At 42.0% G+C, this 24049-nt stretch overlaps 1 protein-coding gene across 4 annotated transcripts; it reads right to left on the bottom strand.

Moving 5' to 3' along the window:
• Positions 1-508: 508 nt before the first annotated feature.
• On the bottom strand, positions 509-23132 carry smarca4a (SWI/SNF related, matrix associated, actin dependent regulator of chromatin, subfamily a, member 4a). 4 transcript variants are annotated; one of them, XM_061712443.1, is made up of 34 exons: positions 23002-23132; positions 19288-19551; positions 18838-18970; positions 16741-17172; positions 15776-15874; positions 15428-15683; positions 14943-15069; positions 14619-14792; positions 14231-14404; positions 13933-14100; positions 13798-13845; positions 13545-13675; positions 13183-13246; positions 12983-13098; positions 11965-12112; positions 11276-11439; positions 11135-11201; positions 10900-11010; positions 10577-10819; positions 10373-10486; positions 9707-9814; positions 9491-9577; positions 9325-9371; positions 9051-9217; positions 8719-8882; positions 7120-7386; positions 6547-6624; positions 5147-5365; positions 4801-5063; positions 3672-3777; positions 3493-3587; positions 2578-2717; positions 2346-2485; positions 509-1203 (listed from the first exon to the last, which is right to left on the bottom strand). In XM_061712443.1, exons 2-34 carry the CDS (start codon positions 19507-19509, stop codon positions 1171-1173), a joined length of 4905 nt encoding a protein of 1634 aa, XP_061568427.1. In that variant the 5' UTR covers positions 19510-19551; positions 23002-23132; the 3' UTR covers positions 509-1170. The 4 variants fall into 4 exon arrangements, with proteins under 4 accessions (XP_061568427.1, XP_061568428.1, XP_061568425.1 ...); XM_061712444.1 differs by having other exon boundaries at positions 7159-7386; positions 13798-13848; XM_061712441.1 differs by having other exon boundaries at positions 13798-13848.
• Positions 23133-24049: the final 917 nt, after the last annotated feature.

Below are 24049 nucleotides of genomic sequence, written 5' to 3' on the forward strand. Positions count from 1 at the left end.
GGATCCACGTGTGCCAACCGAGGGAAAACCCGTTTAAAGTCCGAAAGATCCCATTATTTGTCCTCCAAACATCCATCGAGTAGTGCGTTATTCACAACCATAATTTTTTTAAGCTCAACATGAATGAATTAACATTGGTAATAACAGTTTTGATTAATGGCCTTTACTTGCTTGAAGAATTCATGCCATTTGACTTTGTATGGATGTCATTAAACAAGAAGGAGACACATTCTAACTTAAATAAACCTTAAAGACCAACTAGGTTACATGTAAAGTTCAGCAACCTTTCCCAGATGAACACACCTGAAACATCTTCAGACTTCAGAGAAAGGAAAAGTATACTGATGGGATTTATGAATGAAATCCAGCTGAGATCAAGTGCTGCTGACACTGATGGAGGGAATAGTGTAGACTTCAACAAACCTGCTCTCATTAGGCCCACCGATATCCAGATGCAGCTGGTGCAGCTCGGCTCATCTTTGCACCACAAATGTCAAACACAACGGAGTAATTACGAGATGCCTTTATTGTACTTTTTGGAATCCAGTGACACTGACAAGAGAAAAAGTCCCTGTCCCTTCCTGCCCTTTACAAACGTGACCTGAGAGGGAGGGGCTGCAGAGTGGGACGTACCGTAATCCCGCTTGTAGTCTTAAATTAAACACAGAGATAATGGTGGAGACGCATCCAGGTGCATTTCCACAGACTCGCAACACATGCATTCAAAAAGGGACTTCGAGGAATGCAGCGACTTCTGGTTCACATGCTCACTCCGCTCAAAGTGTACAACAACAAAATGAATACCACTTTAAAAATAATAACAATAATAATTAAAAAAAAAAGTTATTTGATGGCCCACAATCAATTTATATTTCAGGCTCTGTCAATCTTCCACTTGGGGGAGGAAACAAAAAAGGCAAAGAGACAGACTACTATTGATAATGAGAAATGGTTTAAATATGAAGATGATTCATAGGTTTCATGTCCTTTTTTTTTGTCTTTTTTACTTTTTTGTTAATGGTATACTTTAATGACAAGTCAGCCGTCTCACTAAAAACCAGCTCATCTAAGTAAAACTAGGCCTTTGTTTTTCTCCCTGCTGTGTCTAAATAAAATGCATCAAGTCGAGTTGAGGGCTCAGTGGGCTGTGGGTCCGGTCGGTGTTGGACTTCAGTCGTCGTCGCTGCCGCTGGCTGAACGCTCCTGCAAAAAACCACAGATTCAGCTCCACCGCCCTGCACACCCGCACCGCTGACTACTAGGGGTGTAACAATATAACGTGCCACGAAATTTCGCGTTACAAAAACGTCACAAAACGTGTTGTGGAGGTGACAAACTATCGCGATAATGGGTTATTAATATTAATCTATTGTGCTGACTAGTAACGCGCATCTGACCGCGCGTGCAGACCGAGCCTCGACCCGTGGACCAAAATCTTACTCCGCTCAGAAGAAACTGTACTGTTTTGCAGTCCCGATAACGGGACTCTTGGGGCGTTTTTAACTCTGAACTTTTACTTATGTAAGGCTGGTGTAGAGTTAAGCCTTACCTTATTAAATTAAACCTTTTTAGTAGGATAAACACGGGGGCAACTTCTTCCGAGTTGGAGTGTACTTTAATGTCCCTCAGTGTAGGATTTTAGAACATCAACACAGCACCTAGTGCCGTACTGTGGCGTATCACTCCGCCCAATCTAAAACAGACTAATCACTACAGATAAACTGACTAGTGTCATTATAGTCCCTGATTTACATCAGAATATAAAGAATATATTTATAAAATAATGAACCCTGAATTACCAAAATAACCTTCTTAACAAAAATAAATCTCCTCTTACACTTATAAGGTGAGCATGAATCAATCTGTTTTATGATGTAAAATTGTATGTATTTATTTACTTTTATTTATTTATTTAATTTTAGTTGTTAAATTTCTGGAAAAGAAAAAAGTCTGATCATACATGAGAGAAACTATTCAGTTTGTGGCAAAATATTTGTACTTGTATGAAACTGAAGATGCATAATGCAAACCTGACATTTACTTTTAGTTCAGTTTGTGGAAAATGGTTGGCCTGGCTTTCTCTTTAAAACGTAAAAGTTATAAAGCATTACAAACTGTAACAATAAGGCAAACGCACAGTATTGTTTTGTATTTTGTGTCTCTCAAATAAAAGACATTTTTTCCAGTCATATGTTCCTCATTCAAGGTTGTTAAAAAAATACTGCTATAATATCGTATCGTTATCGTGACCTCAATATCGTGTATCGTACCGTATCGTGAGATTAGTGTATCGTTACACCCCTACTGACTACCGGGAGTGTGTGGTCGTGCTGCTCGTCTCTCACCTCCTCTTGTTCCTCTTCACTGTCGTCGTCGCTGACCACAGGTTTGGCCCGAGCTCCGCGGCCCCGCCGGCGCTGGCCTTTGCCCCCTCGGTCGCCCTTCTCTCTCCGGCTCAGTTTAATCTTCACCTTCACCGAGCGGGCTGAACACAAATCCAAAATCCCAAACGGCGTGATGTCAGAATGGCTACTCCTGCTGGCACTGGTAAAGGTTTTGCCATTTTCCGATACTCACATTCAGACTCGGAGCCTTCATCGACCTCCTCCTCCTCTTCTTCGCTGTCCTCTCCCTCGCTTTCGTCCTCTTTCTCGATCTTCTGTCTCACGCTGGTGAAGACGGACTGGAGCACGATGGAGTCCTCGTAGATCTGAAAGGTTGGTACAAAGTTAATAAGTGGGAAAAACTGATGGTTACTTTTGACAAAAAAAACTGAATCTTCTATTTTTCTTTTTAGAAAATGTCATTTGTTATCTGTCTTCAATGTGAACACCTATCAAACCTGTGTGTTTATGTATAAGTATGTATATTCATCTCACGACCTTCCTTTCAGCTTCCAGAATTTTGTTAAGTTTTCCTCAGACATCCATTCATATCAGACACGACACTCAAAGGACTTTCACCTTCCTTTATGCCGGACTTCACGCAATCATCGCACTTTAAAATACAGAGGACCATCCCTATGGAACAATTTATCTACATCAATAAAATCTCATCTATAATCTTCACTGGCTTTGTTCAAAAAACACTTGAAAAAAAATATTTTTTAGTTAAGATCAGAAACACTTCTGGAGTTTTTAAATTGTACTTTTCTTCATGCAATTATCCTACATCATTTTTTCCATCTTTCAATAATTCAGTAGTGTTTTTCTTTTCATGTTAAATTGTCTTTTTCCGTTTTATTTTATCTATTTTTATATTGTGTTTTTGCTTTTGCTGTTGTTAATGTTTGTTTTATAAAATGGGAGGCATTTTCATAAGCATTTTTGGCTTCCACCTCTCCTGCACAATGCTTCATTTGACCTTTGTTTTTTACTGTTCTGTTTTATGTGCAAAATAAACTAACTAACTAACTAAAAGGAAGCTGTGTTGTCATCTAAATTCATGTGAACATGGATCGTTCATGCAGACGCAGCGAGACTTGCCAGAGAGCCCTCCAGGTTGAAGGTCTGGGCGTTCTGACACAGCAACATGACGTCCTTCTCCAGGTCGTTCAGGCTGCGATACTTGTGGCTGCGGATCCTCTCCTGATGCAACAATCAAGCAAATGTGAGAAACAACAACAGAGAGAAGAAAAAAAAAACAAAGAGGACGTTATCTTCCATCCGTACCTTGATCTTCCTGAAGTCCACGGGCTTGCGGATAAGCTCGTAGTACTCTGGCAGCTCTTTGCGAGACGGCAGCTGGATGAAGACCTCGCTCAGCTGTCGGCCATTGCTGCAAAGACGAGCCGTACTGTCATGGTTACTTCTAATCACATCTCCCGTTTTCTTCTTCTAGTTCTAGGGCCAATCCCAATACACCCCCTACTTTCTACCACTAGCCCTAAAAATGAGTAACTGTAATCTTCCCTAGGGATTGGGACACCACTTGCTACGTCACTGCGTGGTTTACGTTCGGGTACGTAAGCGACTGCGTAGTTACGTTTGCACATACGTCACACCATATCAGGAAGCCGAGAGCTAAAAGCTGTTTTAATTTCAGCTGTAGCGTTGTTAATATGCCACTTTATTAAGTTTTAATATTTTTTCCGGCGTAAAAGTAACCGTTAAGATCCCCAACCTGGGCTCAGTTTATCCAAATAACGCCTATTAGGAAATTTGATCCGATGTTTTCGGGGATATCTAGAGCCGCCGGCTCGCGAGCTGATTTATGGTTCCGCGTTAAATCGACGCAGAGCCTACGGCGTAGGGTACGCGGCGACGCGCACCATGCGCAGCACGCCGCTGCAGGCTCTGCTTTGGTGTAACACGGAACCATATATCAGCCTTTATTCTGGCGAGATCTGAAGATACAACGCAACAACGGGCAAACGAGTGATTATGTACATTCACTAAGTGAATATTATGAAAGTAAAATATATATTTCTCGCTAGAAATGTAATCAAAACACATTTTTATGCAGAAACTCAAAATGTTGATTTTATTCACTAAAAAATAAGAAATGTCCGCCATGTTTTTTCGTCTGATTCAGTCTGCAAATGATGACGAAAAGCATTCTGGGAAATTTTTCTGGCCCTAGGTCGCGAAGTCAGCATCTGAAAACCCTCGCTGTGAAGGACTAGATCGATAACCACTAGCCCTCGTTATGTCCACTCCCCCTAGATGAAAAGAGGAATTGGGACACCACTACCCTCACGGGAACGCGCAATATTTAGTGGTAGTGCTGAAAAGTAGGACTAAGGGGGGGATTGGGACTGGGCCCTAGTCATCGTGCTAATAGCATGTTCGGCCATCTCACCCGTCCTTATATTTGATGACGGCGTCGACGATCTTCTTCATCTTCTTGGTGAGGGACGGGGGGTTGGGGGACAGCTTCTCGGCAGGGGGGCGGCCACGTTTCTTGGCCTTCTTCACCTCCTCGTCCTTGTCCCGCCCGCGGCCGCCGCTGGAGCTGGGCGTGGCCGGCCCGCAGTCGTGGTCGCGGTCTCGCTTTCGTTTTCTGGTTGTCTTTTTGTGACGCACTTCCTCCTCTATGTCCTCCAGATTACCTTCTTCTATAGCCTGTGGGGAGAAGAAGCTCAGGCTTGAATGCCGTGACAGAGTGACACCTTGATAAGACGCTCGGGGACTGTAAGTCCTCCCACCTTGAGCCACTGCTTCTCAGTGAGCGAGTCGCTGTAGTCCACCTCCTTCCGCTGACGGGAGCCCCTCCCAAACATCTTCTCCTCCTCCTCTTCGCAGGTCAGCCTCTCCACCTCAGCGTCGTCCTTCAGGATCCAGCCCGGCAGGTCGTCCTCCTCCATCAGACGAGGTTTCCTCTTGGGGTTCCGGGCGTCCTCGCGGCGTCTGTCCAGGTCCATGCGCTGGAAACACAGACAGAGGCGTCAGACTGAGGGCTGATACGTTTCCCACAAGAACGGAGAACATCGTTCCCAAGCCTGCGAGAACAGAATCTTTTTCTCCTCGTATGGTGTGTGATTGGTCAGTAATGTTAAGTGGGATATGGTTTATGTGGAGAAGCAAATGTCACCCCCACTTTCACTCTGGTGCAGTTTCTACCACAACTCTCCTCGATAATCAGAATAATAAATCCTCCTCCTCCAGCAAGTAGAAACCTGTCATCTCCGTCATCGTCACCGTGCTGTTGCTATTTTGTTGTTTCTGTTGCACTTATTAATGACTTTGGGGAACCGTAACTTCTTTTTTTCTTTTGGTATTTCTTAAAAACAAGAGCTGAGCCACGTTTCTGCTGCCTCTCATTTCCCTGCTAAGGATCTTTACCTTCTGCATCAATTCAACGTGACTTGAAATGTCTCCAAACTTTAGAAGCGGGAAGCAGAAATCCTTGAAGCTTCTGCCAGATCTACCCGGCTGGTTCCAGGTCCTGCTCAGTTTTTCTTGCCACTGTTCGGCTTAAGGTTTTTATCCTACATGGGGATGTTTTAACCTGCAACTGTTTATGTTATAAATACTCAGGGGTCATGCTCTGGGTCTCTGGATAGATCCTAGAAACAAATTATTGCTGCATAAATAAAATAAATTGAATCTACTGTGTGTAAACTATACACAACACATACTGATATAAATAATCAGCCAATAGTTTGTGTCTGAGTTACTGGTTTGTGACATGTTAAAGTGGGTGAGGACTCATCATTATCGTCGCTCCCTCCTGCTAACCCCTCCCTTATTTGTCGCCCTGATGCATCTTCGCTCTTCCAGTGTTTGAAACTACTGATTTATACTCTTTCCGTGATATATAACCACAAGATCTCTCCACACCAGGGGTTTTGGCATTCATGCGACTGTTGCTTATCTTTCTGCCAGGCAACCCTGTACGTGAGTTGCACGTGGTGCTGCAGTGGGACGGGCCACTTCTGCACTCAGGCTTCTCATCAACTATGAAATGTCGTGGTCAGAACGAACTTTGTTCCCTTGTTCTCGAGTTCAAGAACACATTTCTTTGCTCTTGTGGAGTACGCATCAGCCTTCAGACTTTAAGAATATAGTATATCATCACTGAAACGGAAGTATAAATGATACTAACCATGAACTGCTCAAACTCCTCTTCACTTCTGGCAATCATTTGATTCACAGTCTCGTCATCTGGCACTTCGTCTTCCTCCTGCAGACAAAAGGAAAGAGTGGAAATGAGAAAAGGCTGACCACAGATCTATGTGGCACCTCAGAGCCAGGTCTCTGAACTTATGTCTTTCACTTAGCTCTCGGCGTAGTGCCGCTGCCTTCTGCAGGCGTGGTAAACTAACTTGCAAGTGTAATAAAGCTTTGCAAATCAAACTATTAACATTAAAAAGAACACCCACAAATCCACAAAGCTTGCCAAAGAAAGATCAAAGTCAGAAATTGAGAAAGGTCAAAGTAAAGAAATCTAAAAAGGAAGAAGCATTTCATAGTAGGAAAGATAAAGTATCATATTAACCATTAAAGGTTTGTATAGAAGCAGAAAAACATCAGGGACAAAAGGAGAAGCTTGAATTGATGAAAACTTGCATATCCTGAGGAAAAAGGGGAATAAGAAGAGAAAAAGAGAATGAAGAGGGAGCGCACAGGTGGATGTGGGTGGGTGGGCAAAGTTAGTGCAGGTTCAGATCACACCCACCCACGCCCCCCTAGTGCTGCAGCCGCCTCGAGCCCCGACCTCGTCCTGTTCCTCGTGCTCCAGAATGGCCTGTAAGAAGGCCCGGCGCTCACAACCGGAGGACTTCTGGTCGAACATGCCGGCCTGGATGACTTTCTGGTCAACGTTCAGTTTGTACTTGGCGGCGGCCAGGATCTTTTCTTCCACGCTGTTGACCGTGCACAGGCGGAGCACGCGCACTTCATTTTGCTGACCGATACGGTGAGCTCTGTCCTGAGCCTGCAAGTCCTGTAAGAAAAACGGAGAGAGAGTTCAGGTGGACCGCTGGCGTGGAAACCCGGCGGAGCAATAGAGCCAAAAATAAAACCTTTTGTTGACTGAAAGATCTGCACTCATGGGCCCAAGTCATGTGTGATGGGGGGGTCGTAATCACAAAACAAAATGATTTACCTCATGAAAAATAAAATCATGTGGGCAACACTATCCACCCCAATGCTTCAAGTGTAGATTCACCTTCAGCAGCAATAACCTGAGTAATTTCCTGTAGGACTATCAGTCCCTCACATCATCCTGGAGGAATTTTACAACATCGCTTCAGCACTGATATTTATTCATAACTATCTAAGGGTTCAGCATTTGAACTGACTGGAGGTCTGGACTTTCATTAGGCCAATCTATAAACTTTGAGTCTTTTATTTTCTCAATTAGAGCAAACTCTAAACCCCCAATCATCAGTCATGCCACTGATTCCTTTTCTGGACACAAGGAGGCTTTAACTTGACAACTTGTGGAAATAAACTGCACATGTAGAGCCATTTTCTAAAAGTGCAGTTATTGATATTTACAATTAACATAATGAGTGGGGTGGGTAGGGTCAAATGTAGTTTTTTTTTGTGTTTGTGTGCATCTCAAATATCTTAATTCTCTCTGAGCACCCCAAAATGTTTTAGAAATGATTTCATAACCCTTTGTTATTTCCTCCTGGCATGATTGCACCGGAGCAGCAAACTATGAAAGTATCTGCGTTTACAGAGTTCTGCATAGCTGGCGGTGATCAATTCATCTAAGCTGCTGATGAGAAGTATCTGGGGGCAACGAAACCTCTTAAATCCTATGGAAACAGTGAGGGCTGTAATCATAGCTTCATTTTACTGACTAAATGTCAGTAAAAAGTCTGAGGTTGTATTTGTCTAATAATAATACTACAACCAATTTATTTTTAATATGTTTTAACACTAAAGTAATTAAAAGAATAGGCACTTAGTGCTGCACGTGACTGTATAGATGTTTTTTTTCTTAGATGAAATAAGCAGTAATGGTCAAAGCCGTCTAAAAACTCCTCCTTCTACAGAGTCCTGTCTTTTTGTGTGGGGTAATGGGAACATGCCATCATTTCTGACAAAATTACAGGTTTGTCACACTTTTGCTTTTAGTTCCAACAAACCTTTTATGAACCATGTCACATACTGCTCTACTGCATGACGGACCGTGTAATGAGATTACAGGGGACGGACTCTTAAGGACGAAACAAGCAATAATGGCAACAGTGCAGGAGGTAAATATAAAAAAAGATGTTGTACAAATTTTGTCTCCTGAGATTGTTTGAGCTCATTACAGCACCTGATGAGGGTTCCAGTCGCTGTCAAAAATGATTACAGTATCGGCCGACTGCAGGTTCAGACCCAAACCTCCTGCTCTGGTACTGAGCAGGAACACAAAGTACTCAGAGGCCGGGTCATTGAAGGTCTTTAGCAGCATACCACGGTCCTCTGCTTTGGTGGTTCCTGGGGGAGTTAAGAACAGAAATGCACATTAAGTTGGTACTTGTATGACAAATGTTTCATATGGTTAGGCGAGAGTAGCAGCTAGTAGATATGCATTTCATTTAAAGACACAAAAGGTGTATTTTAAGACAGCTGACCAAAGGTCAGCCTTGTTTAGATGTGCCTCACCGTCCAGACGCAGGTACTTGAAACTGCGGTATGCAAAGTAGTCCTCCATGATGGTCATGAGGGAGGTCATCTGACAGAAGAGCAGCACTTTGTGGTTGGTGGCCCTCAGCTTGGGCAGGATGCGATCCAGCAGCTCAAACTTTCCAGAGGCACGATACAGATCAGGACTGTGCAGAAAGAAAAGGGGGGGGGGGGTGTGAGAAAAGCAATAATAAAGTACCCACGGCAAAGCCAAGACATTTAAGAACATGATAAAAACATCAGTTTTACATACCCGCTCACGATTCCACCAGTAAAACCAAGGTGCTCAGAGAAGGACTCCTGTAAGGGAAATTAAAATGCTACATTTAATCGTTTCTGAAAACTGGACTCAAGTTTAATGTTTCTGGTCTACTTGGAAGAAAACCTTGTACGACATCATTGAAGTGAGTGTTTCATACCTCAATGTGCTGGAACATGAAGGGATGGTTGCAAATCTTCCTCAGCTGCATGATAGTGTTCATCAGGGTCTTTGTGCCACCTTTACCCTAAAATATTTAAAATAAGGAAATAAATAAACAAACCACAGTGGTCTTCTAGGGGCCAAATAAGTTACAATTTTGAAATGGCATTAATTATCAAAAGTTTCACTGAAGTAATCAGTTTTATCTGCTCACCTTCTTGTCTTTTTCGGACCCATCAGTGAGCAGGACTCCTTTAGCCTGCATGTGTCTGTACAGGACTCTCTGCAAGGCCGACATGTCGCACTTGATCACATACTCCACCTGTAAGCCAGGAATGATGGAAGAGCTTAGCAGAGCCAACGTGTTACATACACGCTGTGATTAAAGATGTACTGCCGGAAACAAGTCGGTTGTTTAAACAGGATTCCAGTAAACGTTAAAAACTAAATAATAAATGGCCAATTGTAAAAAGGCTTGTAAATCATTCTTCAGCCACTCTGCCTTGACGAGTCACAGTTGCATCTTTACAAGTTATGTGTTGCTGCCATTTGGAGGGAGCGAGGTATGTGCAACAACTGAGGTGTGGTTTTTCTGGTCCGTTAACTTTGGAAGAGACAGGAGTCGTGGAGGACAGAGATCTGCTTTTGGCAAACTGAAACTAAGGGGAAATAATCCAGATTGTCTAGTAAACCTACTGACTTTTCACCCCCAATTCTTTTTTCTTCACCATTTTTGGCTCTTTTTTTTATAATTTTAGAAGTGAGTTGTTGTCGTCTGACTTAAACAAACAAGTCATTTTATGACGTATGTTTATGGCCTCCTCTGACAGCTACATGCCTTGGACCTTTTGAAGTTGCAACTACTATAAAAGAGCCGAACCTTCTCTGGCAGCTGGGCCTCGACCTCCTTCTTGAGTCTGCGCAGCAGGAACGGCCGGAGCACTTTGTGTAAACGTCGAATGATCAGGATGGTTTCTTCTTCATTCAGGTCAACCTTGAGATAAAGGATAATTGTTAAGATATTGCACGGTATGCTTTTAATACTTGCGTCTCCAATTACTTCTATTCTGCACCACTCACGCACCTTTTCTCCGGTCATGGCGAAGGGGGCGTTGAACCACTGCTCGAAGGTGCTGCAGCTCTTGAAGATGGTGGGCAGCAGGAAGTTGAGCAGGGCCCAGAGCTCCGGTAGCTTGTTCTGCAGGGGAGTCCCCGTGAGCAGCACACGCCGCGGGGCCAAGTAGTGTGTGTTCAGGACCTGGGTCAGCTTACAGTGGTGGTTTTTCATACGATGACCTTCGTCCACAATCATGTACTTCCAACGGAGCTGTGGGAGGAAGATATCGTTTACACGGTCGAGCTTATGACAGTCATTCCATCAACAGAAACCTGAGGAGGCTCTTTTACCTTAGCCAAGACCTGCTTATCTTTAATGATATACTCGTATGTGGTGAGCAGCACATTGAACTTGCCGCTTCGCAAGATTGGGATAAATGCACGTCGAGCCGCTGGAGATCCCTAAAATTAACAGAATACAATTCAGTTATTGCATTAACACAGTAAAACAAAAGTGAATGAAAAACAAAGATACCCTTCCAAATATTTGTCATGATGACACAGTCTCAAACACAGAGCCACTTGCCTTGTAGGAGACTTTCACAACAGATGGCGCCCACTTATCGAACTCGTAGACCCAGTTTGATAAAGTTCTGAAAACAAAAGACAAGTCAAGTTCAGACAGGTTTCTACTTTGCAACATAATTCAGGTCATGCTCAGACTTACGAGAGAGGTACAATGATCAGGAAGGGTCCATTGAGGCGTTTTAACTCCATGAGGTATGTGATAAGTGCGATAGTCTGGATGGTTTTTCCGAGACCCATTTCATCAGCCAGGATGCCATTCAAGTTGTTGTTGTACAGCGACACCAGCCACTCCAGACCTTTAATCTGAGGATGAAGCAGCTTAAATTAGCTCTAAACTACTCCAACCATTAAAACTTCTATTTGGATTTCCATGTACGAGTTAGGGCTGGGCGATTTTGGACAAAAATAAAATCCCGATTTTTTTCTCTGAAAACCCGATTTTCAATTTAGATTTTTTTGGTAAAACTACAAAAGACAATGGAATAAATTGTTTCAAATATTTTATCTTTATTTTTTAAAGAAACATAGCAAACAAATTTCCCTATTGGGAATGAAGTGCAATTGAAAGATACTGTAAATCCTCCTTGAGTTTAGTAAAGTGACAACATTTACAATTTTCTTGACCAAACAAAGATTAGACGAGCTCTGTCTGTAATGCAGCCAGCTGCAAAAAAGGAAAATCGATTTTCCGATTTTCCTTTTTTTAACATCGATTGGGATTAATAAATCCGATTTAGATTTAAAATCGATTAATCGCACAGCCCTAGTACGAGTGCAAAACTTCATCATGTTATGAATAATTAGACGTATTGATCAGTCTGTGGTTACCTGGTATTGCTTGAGCTGCCCGTTGACCAGCAGGGACGACTGTTTGTCCACTTTCTCGGTGACAGCATGAGCTACAGCGTAGTAAGACTGCAGGCCTCGGTTGAAACTTGCACTGCCGTACTCATCGTCCACATCTTGCTTGGCATGTCTGATGGAGAAGAGAATGTAAAACACAGTGAAATGTTTGCCGAACACAAAACGAGTAAAAGATCTATTTACACCTCACTTTCGTACGTTTGTACATCCGTCAATTCTAAACATTCCCATTACTGTCCTTCATACTTCTGTACATCATTAGCGTTCATATGGTGGTTTAGCAGTACATCCACCAGGGGGCAGCGATGAGTCAATCACTTACTAACAAACAACAACTGTTTGCTGTTAATTTAAGTAAAAATCTTTACTGTAAACAAAATAACTCAATCTATCCATCTATCTATCTATAAAAAATTAGATGGCCGTGGAAGCTATTGGAGAATAGTGAACTAATTTATGTGCAATGTTTTATTTGCGCTACGTTGGAGGAAACAAAAAGCGGTGTGAACGGCTGTGGTGTGAAACCACTGAACCAGAGTCGGTACAGTCTGCGCATAAATGTCCAATTCTGTCTCACTATTTTCGGATGTCGGCAGGGCTGACATCCTGCTTCATTGTTAAGCAGCTCATCAGGTGGAGGAGACCTACAAAACACCTGTGCGGGAGGCTGGGCAGCTTCGTTTTCTCACATTTGGTTAACGACTGAGTCACTAGACTCAACACTGTCCCGCACGACTTCTGGTGTTTCATCTGTAATAATAGGCATCGACGCTCTGTGCCAAAAGGCGGAAATCAATGCAGGATACGGACAGAAGGCTCTGTCTCCGCTTCAAAAGGACAGTATAAATAGATCTAACGCTTGTAAAAAGTAACACACAATAAAAATATAAACAGCTGGCACAAATGCATCGACATGAGACTCAATCACAGAAGAACAAGGGATCAAACACCACTGAAGAAAGGATCCGACTATCACGCTTACTCAATGATGTGCATGACATCCACTTCTGACACTTCCTCGCTATCAGGATCTGGGATCTTCTTCTTATCTTCAGTTGAAGCTGCAATGGAATGAGGCTGCTGCTCTTCTTCTTCATCCTAGAAAACAAATAAACAATAAGAAATATAGAAAACTTCAAATATTGATACGCCGCCCTCTCACAGTAAGGTAGAATTGTGTACCTCATCCTCGTCCTCTTCTTCTGAACTACTCTCTTCACTGTCTGAACGGGGCGCTACTTCATATCTGCAGAAGAACAGGTTTGGATACGGTAAGAAACATTTGGGTTACCCCCTTCTGTCGAAGGACAGTATTAATCTGATATGACAGGACTATCATGTAAAGTTATGTAACACTCCTCAAATGCACCAACCAGAATAAAACAAGCAAACAATTAATTGATACGCTTTGAGTGATACGGACCAACTCAGTTTATGCAAACATATAAAAACAGGCTGTTCAAACTTTCCTATTTCTTATTGTAAAGATTTCCTTAATGAAGGCCAGTATCTCAACAATAAGTAATCAGTTTAATAATATTTACCCTGGATTCATTTCAAGCCAGGCCTCTAGCTGGCCAGCCCTCGGTGCGTCCACACCCGTCAGGATCTTGCCACTGTCCACGTGAATGACTTTGACTGGAAGGTCACTCATTTGACTAGTTTCATCTAAAGGCTGAGTTAAGAAAGGAAAAAGATTTTAAAAAACGTGACTTTTTAAGTCTCATTTTAGATGTTTACATCATGACAACTTATTTAAAACTATATTTAAAATGCGTTTTCTCCTTCTGAACTCACCTCTCCATCGGGCCCTAAAGCAGCAGCACCTCCCTCCACAGGCTCGGGCTTCTGACGGAGAAAGACATTCAAATTTAAAAGTACAGTTACATCTATGAAAATGATGCTTCATGCAAACCAATTTAATATATTCACCCTCTTCTTTTTCTTCTTCTTCTTCTCCTTAAGAGCTTGTGCAGCTTTGTGGGCTCGCACCAACTCGGTGAGATTGGCCACGTATTCATCGGTCTGCTGCAGCAGGTAGGCCAGGCGCTTGTCTTTCTTTTGGTCAATAAGTTTTCGATAACCTTCTTCATCTTCAGCCTTGGAAGAGATTCAAAGAGTTTAGATATTTTCAACGAGACAACTTCTATCATTATTTTTACTAGAAATGCCATTTTGAGTTTGTGTTGTACTTTTGCGTTTCCGGTGCACTTTTGTCAGGAAGTCTTACCATCAGCCTCCGCATTCGCTCCTTCTCAATGCGCTCGTTCTCTTTCTTCTGCTCACGCTCAGTGTTTGCATGGTAAGTGGCCACTGCTTTAGTGGCCTTCTGGAGCTTCGCTGTGATGGAGCGGTGGTACTCCTTAAAGTCCTTGGCATGCTGCAGTATGCTGTTGAGGTATTCCTAGAAAGGAAAGGACAAAAATGTGTGAGCACCTTAATTCAGTTTGGTTTATTCTATTCTCATCCTCAGTTCTGCTCAATTCATAACTCTTTTGTAATGTTGTTATGCCAAAATTACAGCCGCAAATAAATAACTGAAGCAATGAAACTCAACACCCTTGCTCTGGTATTTCATCCCCACAGTCCGCCCGTGTTAATCATTTCTCTCTGGGTACCTGGTGCTTCTGGCGACGTTTGCGCTCTTGTTCAATCTTCTGCTGCTTCTCAAGCTTCTCGGTGATGCGAGCCTCTCGCAGCGACTGCCGTTTACTACGTTTGTAGGCTTTAGCATTAAGGGCGGTTTCCAGCGCGGTGTCACGACGCATGCAAACTACCACCTCCTGGCGCAGCTGCAGGTGCAAAAAGATATTAATTATTAATCACTGATTATTTACCTCTTGGGGTGATGAACAACAATGCTGGTTAAACAAGTATCGAGCAGTTTTCTTTCAGTTAACTACATCATTTAAGGTGTTTGTTTTTTTTTTTTTTACATTTACCTGTCTCTGGAAGTTCAGCAGCCTCAGTGCTTTGAGCTCAATGGTGGCCTTTGTGCGCAAGTCACCAGCTAGCGATCCAGGCAGGTTTTCCAGCTCCTGTATACGGTGAGTAATACGAGCTTGCAGCCTGCAAAACAGAAACACATTCCCCCAAAAGATCTTCAGGCGGTACAATATAAAATATACTTCTTACAATAAAACTGACTTTTAAAAAAGGCTAACGTAATAATGTCACAGACAGTTTCTAAAATAATATACAACGATATATAACTGTTGAGTTCAATTTTGTGTGATTTTATTATTAACACGCAACATAAAATCAGACCTATAACTTTTTGAATGATCTTTCAGGTCGCTGGGTTAACAACTTCAAAGCAAAGGGGATGCTAATGATATTATACATACAAATTTAGCATCTATGAGGTACCAAAGTGTTTGCATGCAACATTGTACTTTAAAATGTTTGTGGTGTTCCAGTCTCTCACCTGTACTCTCTCTCTTGGAGGATCTCTACTGGGTCCAGCCCACGGGGTTTTTGGATGGGGGTTATGCGGTTCTGTTTCTGGTGTAGCATCATGGGCGGGGGCTGTGCAGGCTGCCCGGGGGACTGAGTCTGAGGAGGCATGACTGGGGAGGCGGCCGGGGGCACAGATGGAGGAGCAGGAGAAGGTCTGCCAGTAGGCTGAGGTGGGATTAACTTCTGAGGAGGGTTGGATGGTGTAGCGGCATTCACAATTGGTCCTGGGAGAGAGGAATTAGGAAGAGATCATCATTGTGATATCATAAACCTAAAACTGCTCTTGGTACCATGCTGATGCTGTGACCAGGTTTACCGTCGGGCCATGATTTTGGGGGTCCATTTGCAGGTTGGCCTTGCATACCTGGGGGAACTCCTGCAGGTCCAGGGGGGACCATGTTAGGACCCACCATACCTTTGGAAAAAAAAAAAAGGGTATTTGTAAGATAAATGGTTAGGATTTTGTCTACAACAAGCTCATTTTCATAAATTACCTCAGATGTATGTTAAACTGTCAGTTATGTGTTGTAAAGTGTTGTTAATCCTCTGGAGTATTGAGGTATAACTGGCCGTTTTTTGACTACCGTACTTTTGCATGTAGCAAACTGTAATAATACATTGGACCTTAAATGACACAATCTTAAAAATCAGAAATAGGAAAATTTGGGATATTTTTACTGTGAAAAAGACAAACACGTTTAAAAGAAAAAACGACTTTTATAGGGAAGAATGAAAATATTAAAGTGTAAATTTCAAAACCTTTGTAAGTTTAACAAACAAAGTTATATACACTTTTTTTACATTAAAATGCAGGCGATGCCTCACACCTTTTTTGGATATCCAAAACAGAAAAATAAATAAATAAAAGATGTCATAATAAGATGCCACTCACTATTTATGCCATAACTATTTATGCCACATGAAATTTATTTGTTGTCTATCACAAGACAAAAGTTGTTTGCAAATGCTTTCTGGAAAACTGACTAATTTTATCATTTATTCTTCCACCAAACATGATGGCAATATGCAGAAAAACATGTGTGTTAGTTATCATAACTCTGGTTCTAACCATCAACACAATTTAAAAACTGCCATATATTAGTTATCATAACTCTGGTTTTACTTTACCTATCAACACAATTTAAAAAGTGACGTAAAGTTTGAAATCTCAAAGACTCAGCGAGGCTGCATCTTCCTTGTAAACGCTCTGGCCCGCCCGTCAACTCCAGAGAGTAAAGAGTTGTATAACATAAACATCTTCAAAGGACTTCCTCAACTCACCGTGTGGTCTATTGTAGTTGGCCTGGGCAGGTCCTGGTCCCGCCCCGGGGGCACTTCCAGGCCCTGCAGACGGAGGCATGTTGGGCATGGGCGGCTGCTGCATCCCTGGCATGGGCCTCTTCCCCTGCACAGCCATCTGCAGGTGATCTGGAATGGGCTGACTGCGTGCCAGCATCTTGTAGGCCATGATCTGAGCCCTGAGTTGATGCAGCTGGTTCTGGTTGAAAGGAGTGGGTCCACCAGCACCGCCCGGTCCACCTACTGGGCCGGGCGGTCCTACTGGACCCTGAGGGCCGCTGCGGGTCGGTTGACCCATCACCTGGTTAGGGTCCCCGGTTCCCTCCATAGGGCCGGCGCCGGGGCCGGAGGGAGGGCCGTTGGCAGGGACCGGGCTGGGAGCATGCTCTGAGCCTCCCAGTGGAGACGGGTAACCTACAGACCAAACACAAAAACCAGAAGAACGGTTGTTAAGTCAGACATTTATTTTAGGGTTGCAGCTATCGAATATTTTAGTAATCGAATATTCTACTGAAAATTCCATCGATTAATCAAGTAATCGGATATAAAATATTTTTGTTTAGTTAAAGAGCAATTATAAATATACATAAGATGTTAGATGTTAATTGACTTTACTAAGACTAAATTATATAATAGAGTAGGTTCATGGCTGTGCATTTAAAAACCCTGAACTTACACCAGTCGACCAAATTCACTGCCTTCACTCAAAAAACTAAGGATCTTACCAAGAAGTTTTCTTATTTCTAACCTAAAAAGGCCATTACACCTGATAACACACATCACTTAAAAAGGTTAGGTGTTTTTCCCACGTGTTTCAATTGAACTTTCATTTGTGTCAAGCACTTTTTAAGTTCTAGTTAAGTTTTAAGTTAAAGTATAAGATTTTGAGTTTTTCCGTGTTCAAAATATAATTCTGAGACCTGCTGTATTGGAGCACATTAGGCACCAGTGCTGCTTGTTTTATCCATGAATGACTACAGAGATCAAATTAAATGAAAACTACCCAGTTAGCTTTATTACGTTTTTATTTTTCTGACATTTTCTGCCTTTTCTTTTAGTTAAAACTGTAGCGGGAACAGATGTTTAGAGGAACCTATGTATGTACCGGGTTAGAGGGGGAACATATAGGAGAAACGACCAGAAGAATATAAAGTGGATTAAAAATAAAAGTTAAGCACTGAGCTACACGTGTCTCCCGTCTGGGCCGTTGCAGACTGCCTGAGCATGTTACTAAAACCAAACATATCCGCCTCTTTCTTCTTCCTTTACGTGTGCGGCGTCAGCACGTTGTGCCGCATTAAACATAGTCCGGGCGAAATACCTGCTTTGATCTGGCAAAATTAAACGAATCCTTGAGGCAGAGAAAATTCCTCGATCATTTTTTGTAATCGAATTATTCGAGGAATCGTTTCAGCCCTAATTTATTTATTTTTAATCTGGTGCCTTTTAAGATTTATACAATTAAAAAGGACATGCAATCCATAAGTAAAGGTTGTGCACTTTAAACTATTTAAATGTCTACGCTAGATTCAGCCTGGTTTAGGTGTGAAAACAAACACTGCTGTCAGGTCTTTGTATTGCTTCTAAGCACCTCCCATTCATCATATCCTCCTTTGCTTTCTGACAGTTTGGTTTTGTAGGTGCAGCTGCCTTTGTTGTTGTGTGAAAGGGGAAACCCCTCAACCCCGCCCCCTTCCCCTCCCACTGCTGTCTGCTCTAGCAGGCAAATGAACAGCAACACAAGAGGAGAAACCAGCTGGATAGGTTTCCTCGCTGTTTGTCTGCAAGAGTGAATGATCACTACTTTCGTGTATGCAGCTTAAAAAAAGAAAGATGTTTTATTGATAACTTTCCTCAGCCATAAAGAGTATACATCTAAATGTTATGAGATTTATATCATGCAACTTTTAAAAAACAAACAAAAAAAAAGGATGCAGACTGCTCTCACCACTGTCTTTACAAGAACATAAACCACCTACTCATGTTTTGCTCTCTCCAATGTGAACTTATGACCCAAACTACAAGTATTTCAGGATAAACAGGATATATATTCCCTGAGGACCACTTAGGATAAACTACCTTGGGAATGTTGATCCATGGGGCTTGGAGGGGGTCCCATCCCACTGTGTCCCCCTGGTCTCATGCCCATACCCTTCATCTGCCCATAGCGGGGGTCATCAGGCATTCCCTTTTCATGCATGGTTTCCATGGGCTGAAATCAAATCACAGAATGAAGCAAATGTTGATGCCAGCGGTTTAATAAACACAAACACTTTGATTTGTTCTCTATAATTGTAAAATAACATGAGGAAATATGTTGAACAGTCAGTAGATAACAGAGCAAGGATTGACAAAAAAAAGAAGACAAAATGAGTTTCTTAGTGCACAATCACTACAACTTTTATCATGATAAATATAAATAATGCAAAAGTGTTTCTAATTAGTGAGCTACAATGCAATTTTAAACTAAGTGGAAGATATTTCTGGACTAAATATTAAATAAACAATACTAATAAAATCATGTATTACTTTGTGCATCTGATGCATGTTGTCCTGAGGATATCCTGAGGGTCCCTGTGGAGGGTGGGGGTGTCCAGATCCTGGAGGTCCTGGGCTCGGCCCCATCATGCTGTGGGCCGAGCCAGGAGAGGGACCTGGACTCGGGCCCATCATGCCTCCCGGAGATGGCCCTGGGCCTGGGGAGGGACCGGGCCGTGGTGTCCCTCCCATCGGGGGGTCAGGAGTGGACATGGTTCAGGAGTAGCTGGGAATGTGTGGAAGCAGCAAGTACCCCTAGAAAGAGAAGCAGAATAAGGCAAAGATCAGGACTAGGGATGAGCGATTAATTGCATTTGCGATATCGCAATATCGTTAAACGTGATTTTGTAATTGCAACGTGAGCGATTATAGGGTTGTCACGTGATGTGAGGGTGAGCGAGCACTCGACTGCACCAATTCTACTCTGTTGCGCAATGACTAAACACTTTTTTACACTCTGTGGGTTAGATGGACCAGTCTGAAACTGAATCAGCTGAAACTCAGTCTAGAAGAGGAACAGCACATCCTTACTGTAGGATTATTTCAGTTTTTACGAAAAAGAAGATGCCGCGCAACGTCAGGTCTTCAGAGCAAGCCCTGCTAACATTGCCACTTCACCGAGTAAAACTACAAACTTGTTCAAGCATGTAAAAAACGCCAGATGCGTAGCTAAAATGTTGAGCGTTAGTGCACCAGACAAGCCAAAGATAGGGATCATCGCCTGAAACGTTTGAAAGTGTCGGTCCTTACGAGTGCAGTTTAAAACGGCACGTTATTATCATTCTGTCAACAACCGCGTCATTAGCTAAAGATGTGATGCCGGCGCTGTGACAGAGCCTGGCTTCACAACGTTGATAAATGATACCGGGGGTGAGCCCTGGTACAGCACCGCTGCTGCATCAGGAGACACACATCTAAACGTTTCTCGTGATTTTCAGTTTTTAATAATTGTAAAAAAAAAATTCAACCATTATACCAACGAAACTAATTGGTAGGTTTTTTTGTCACGGTTGGATATTGGATACTACAGTTTACTATCATAGCTCTGATTAAACTATTAATACTCTACAGTGCCATGCCTATCTACCTTTTTGTCCTCCTTTGCGTGAGGCAGAGAAGTCTCCACTCGTCAGTCTCAGTTCACAGATTGGGACGAAGACATTAATTAACACATTAAATCATTTATGTGCCCTTGAAAAGATATGCTTAAACGAGTAACACCAACAGATCTGTTTTAAATGTCTTTGAGCCATTTGGTGAGTTTAACTGTCCCAATTTGAAATGGAGCAGGAGCGATCTCTGCCAACACTGAAGTTAGTTTCTGAATCACAGCGAGACCAAAGAACCGTTCCACTGCATTTTAGAGGAACGAGGCCCTAGACCAGGACCAGGTCTTAGACCAGGACCAGGTCTTAGACCAGGACCAAGTCTTAGACCAGGACCAGGTCTTAGACCAGGACCAGGTCTTAGACCAGGACCAAGTCTTAGACCAGGACCAGTTCAGAAGCCACAATACAAAAAAATAGGACTAAATCAACTCTGGGACACGCTCAATTATTTGATTTGTGAAAAATGTAAGTAGTTCAATTTAACTGTATAAAAAAAAAAAAACTAGAAAGAAAATTCAGTCTTTCAAATTCGTATGATGTTGGTTTGTGGTGTTAAAAAAATCTGGTTGAAACTTTCTAAAAAAAAATTAGTTATATTATTTTGAAATATGCATGACAACAAAGATGCCTAGTCTTTGGAGAAAAATTGTATCCTAAATATATGTGTTAGTATTAAAATCATCCATTAGGTTTCATTGAAGAAAAGAAGGACAAAAAATAAAAAAAATCACAATTAGATTATTTTTCCAAAGTCGTTCAGCCCTAATCAGGACCGGTCTGTGACATATCCATGCCTTTAAATTTAATTGTGATTCTTCTATTAACCCTAATTGAATAATTCAAGATCAAATCTTCCAACATCCTAACATATAGCAATATAATATTTTCTCCTTTTTACAAAAAAGAAAAGACCCACAAGAAACAACATAATGTATATAATGAGCTCTTTATTTTAAAAAGTGCTCACAAGCAATTTCTTTAAACAGTTAACTCAATTGTGCAATAGTGCAATTCCCCAAAAGTATAATATGTCTTGACATTGCTTGTTTTTGAAGGAACATAACTAAACTCTAAAAATATTAAAATAGTCTGATGAAAATTAGTCAATAAACAAATCTGTATGCTTAAACATGCTATAGACAAGTTGTTTTGCTTGATGATGAATTAAATTGTACAGGACTGTCTCCGAAAAGAGAATATAGAGAATATTGTGATTTTCTGTAATGCAATTACAAAAACAAAAATGTCATACATTCTGGATTCATTACAAATCAACTGAGCCTTTTATTATTTTAATATTGCTGATCATGGCTTACAGCTTAAGAAAACTCAAATATCCTATCTCAAAAAATTAGAATATTCTGGGAATCTTAATCTTAAACTGTAAGCCATAATCAGCAATATTAAAGTAATAAAAGGCTTGCAATATTTCAGTTGATTTGTAATGAATCCAGAATGTATGCATTTTTTTTTTTTTTTTAAATTGCATTATAGAAAATAAAGAACTTTATCACAATATTCTAATTTTCTGAGACAGTCCTGTATAACTAGTTATCAATATTGAGCCATGTGCTTGATGGTAGTCATTAATGAGTGATACAGGGTTGAGAGCAGCTTCCCATGAGTCTGTAAATAACAACCAGAGAAATGACACCAATCCAACAACAAACACACGCAAACCCCATAGAAACACAAGAGGATAGTGTTCCCCTGCTCCAAGTGTAACATATTGTAGTATATAGATGTTATTTATCTCCCAATAAGGTGTTTTTAGCAGATGGAGGAGGCTGCACTTTAACACCGTCTGCGGCTCAAAGCCATTTAAACGTTAAAGCAGGGGTTCAGGTCCTGCTGCTGTGGCGCTGGAACATTAATAAAAACATACATTTATCAACCCAACAGTGCACCAGCTCGGCTGTTTTAATGTTAATATCCTCTAGTTGGTCAAATGCAGCTGGTACTTTAGGTTTGTGAGGCTGTGGTGTCTGGGCCTAGCCGGGTCTGAGAGGTAACGCTGTTACACACGGATGTACCACTAAGGATAGAACTCCCTGGTGGATATAACACCATATAACCCCATTGATACTCGCTGTTAATGGAGCTCAGGGGGATAAAATAACGACACTGCGACTAGAACCGAGCCAGAAGGAACAAAGCCGCCTGAAACAACCAGCCAAGCCGCGGCTAGGCGTTAGCCACATAGCCGCTAAAGCCTGATTTATGGTTCTGCGTTAAAGCGACGGCGAAGGGTACGCGGCGACGCGCACCGTAGGATCTGCGTTGGTGTAACGCGGAACCATAAATCAGGCTTAACATGCTCCGCCGCCGCGGTTCGGGTCGGACCGGGCATCGGGGTCGGACCGGGACCAGACCGGGCCACATGTGCAGGTACCGGGGCTGATCGACCCCCCGCCCCCCGGACCGCGGCTCTGCTCCGCTCTGCTCCACAACACGCTTCATTCATTGCGGCGCGGCGCGCTGCGCCGTCGGGCTGGAGCGCTGCTTTCACCCGGGAAACCACCGCCAAACCCGGCCCTGTAGCGGCGGCAGCGGCCGAGCACCGGGCCTCACCGGCGGGGACGAGGGGGACACTCACACGGGCGAAGAGGCGGGGATGTCTGCAGTCGCTCCGGTCGCAGCGTCGCTCGGTTCTCCGTCCAGCCAGAAACAAAGAGCGACCTGCCCGCTGGTTTTTTCCTGCGAGCTCCCCCTCTCTCTCTCTCACCCCCTCCCTCAGCTCTGCAGCGCCCCCTGCAGGCCAGACCATAATATATATATATGTTTGTAAAGCACTTTTCATGAAATAATCTCAAAGTGATAAAAAGTTTGTGTATATGTCTCTATGTCTCTCCTCCCAAAATATGTTCTATTTTCTTATCTTGTAATGTAATGTCATGGTTTCTTTGCCTTATTGGATGTAAAAGATACATTTACAAGAAAAAAAAGAAAAAAAAGAAATCTAGTTACCAAATATTAACAGTAGCCTAAAACAACATCTTCTTAAAAAAGCTATTTTTGTTCATGTCATTAAAAATAAGAGCCGGTTTCTGGTTCTAGTTTAAATGAATTGACTAAAATATATACACGTCAAACACAAACAATAAAACAGTTAATTCCGACCTAAAATAAATAACATTTCTGTTTTCTACAGACTTTCTGTTTGCACTTTTGTTATTGCACTATTACAGGATGGATGTCCTGCTTTCTTTCTATTGTTTTATATTAATTTGTACAGTTTTAAGTTCAGCAGGACGGGTTTAGGTGAAGGAAATAATAATATGTCTCTCCTCTCAGGTCAAAGCTGATAAAAAGCTGAAAACTCATAAACAAAGGGAATAAAATCAAGACACATAACAAGAAGACCAAGTAAAAAGCATAAAAATAATAAAAACATCTATTTTTTTTATTAATTTACAGTACAAACAGCGACAAAAGACGACATCAGTTACAATGATATGTATCTAGGTGTGTGTGTGCGTGTGTGTGCGTGTAAATAATATGATGAAAGTAGATAAATAAATTAAGAATATTAATTCGAGAATAAATAAGTAAACAAATAAATAATTATCATATAGAGTGGTGTAGCACGATATAATATAAATATAGCATAATAATATAGTAATATCCTAATATAACATAATATT

This window comes from Cololabis saira, chromosome 21, assembly GCF_033807715.1.
Source record: "Cololabis saira isolate AMF1-May2022 chromosome 21, fColSai1.1, whole genome shotgun sequence".
In the NCBI taxonomy this organism is placed as follows: Eukaryota; Metazoa; Chordata; class Actinopteri; order Beloniformes; family Belonidae; genus Cololabis; species Cololabis saira.

Bases quoted from the DNA above. Each gene is read 5' to 3' on its own strand.
- smarca4a (XM_061712441.1), bottom strand. From the start codon at position 19,509: ATGTCCACTCCTGACCCCCCGATGGGAGGGACACCACGGCCCGGTCCC. The intron at 9,218-9,324 runs GTATGTAAAACT...CTTTCTGCACAG, and splicing joins ACTGGTGGAATCGTGAGCGG to TCCTGATCTGTATCGTGCCT. The intron at 6,625-7,119 runs GTGGGTGTGATC...TTTTGTCTGCAG, and splicing joins GCAGCACTAGGGGGGCGTGG to GAGGAAGACGAAGTGCCAGA.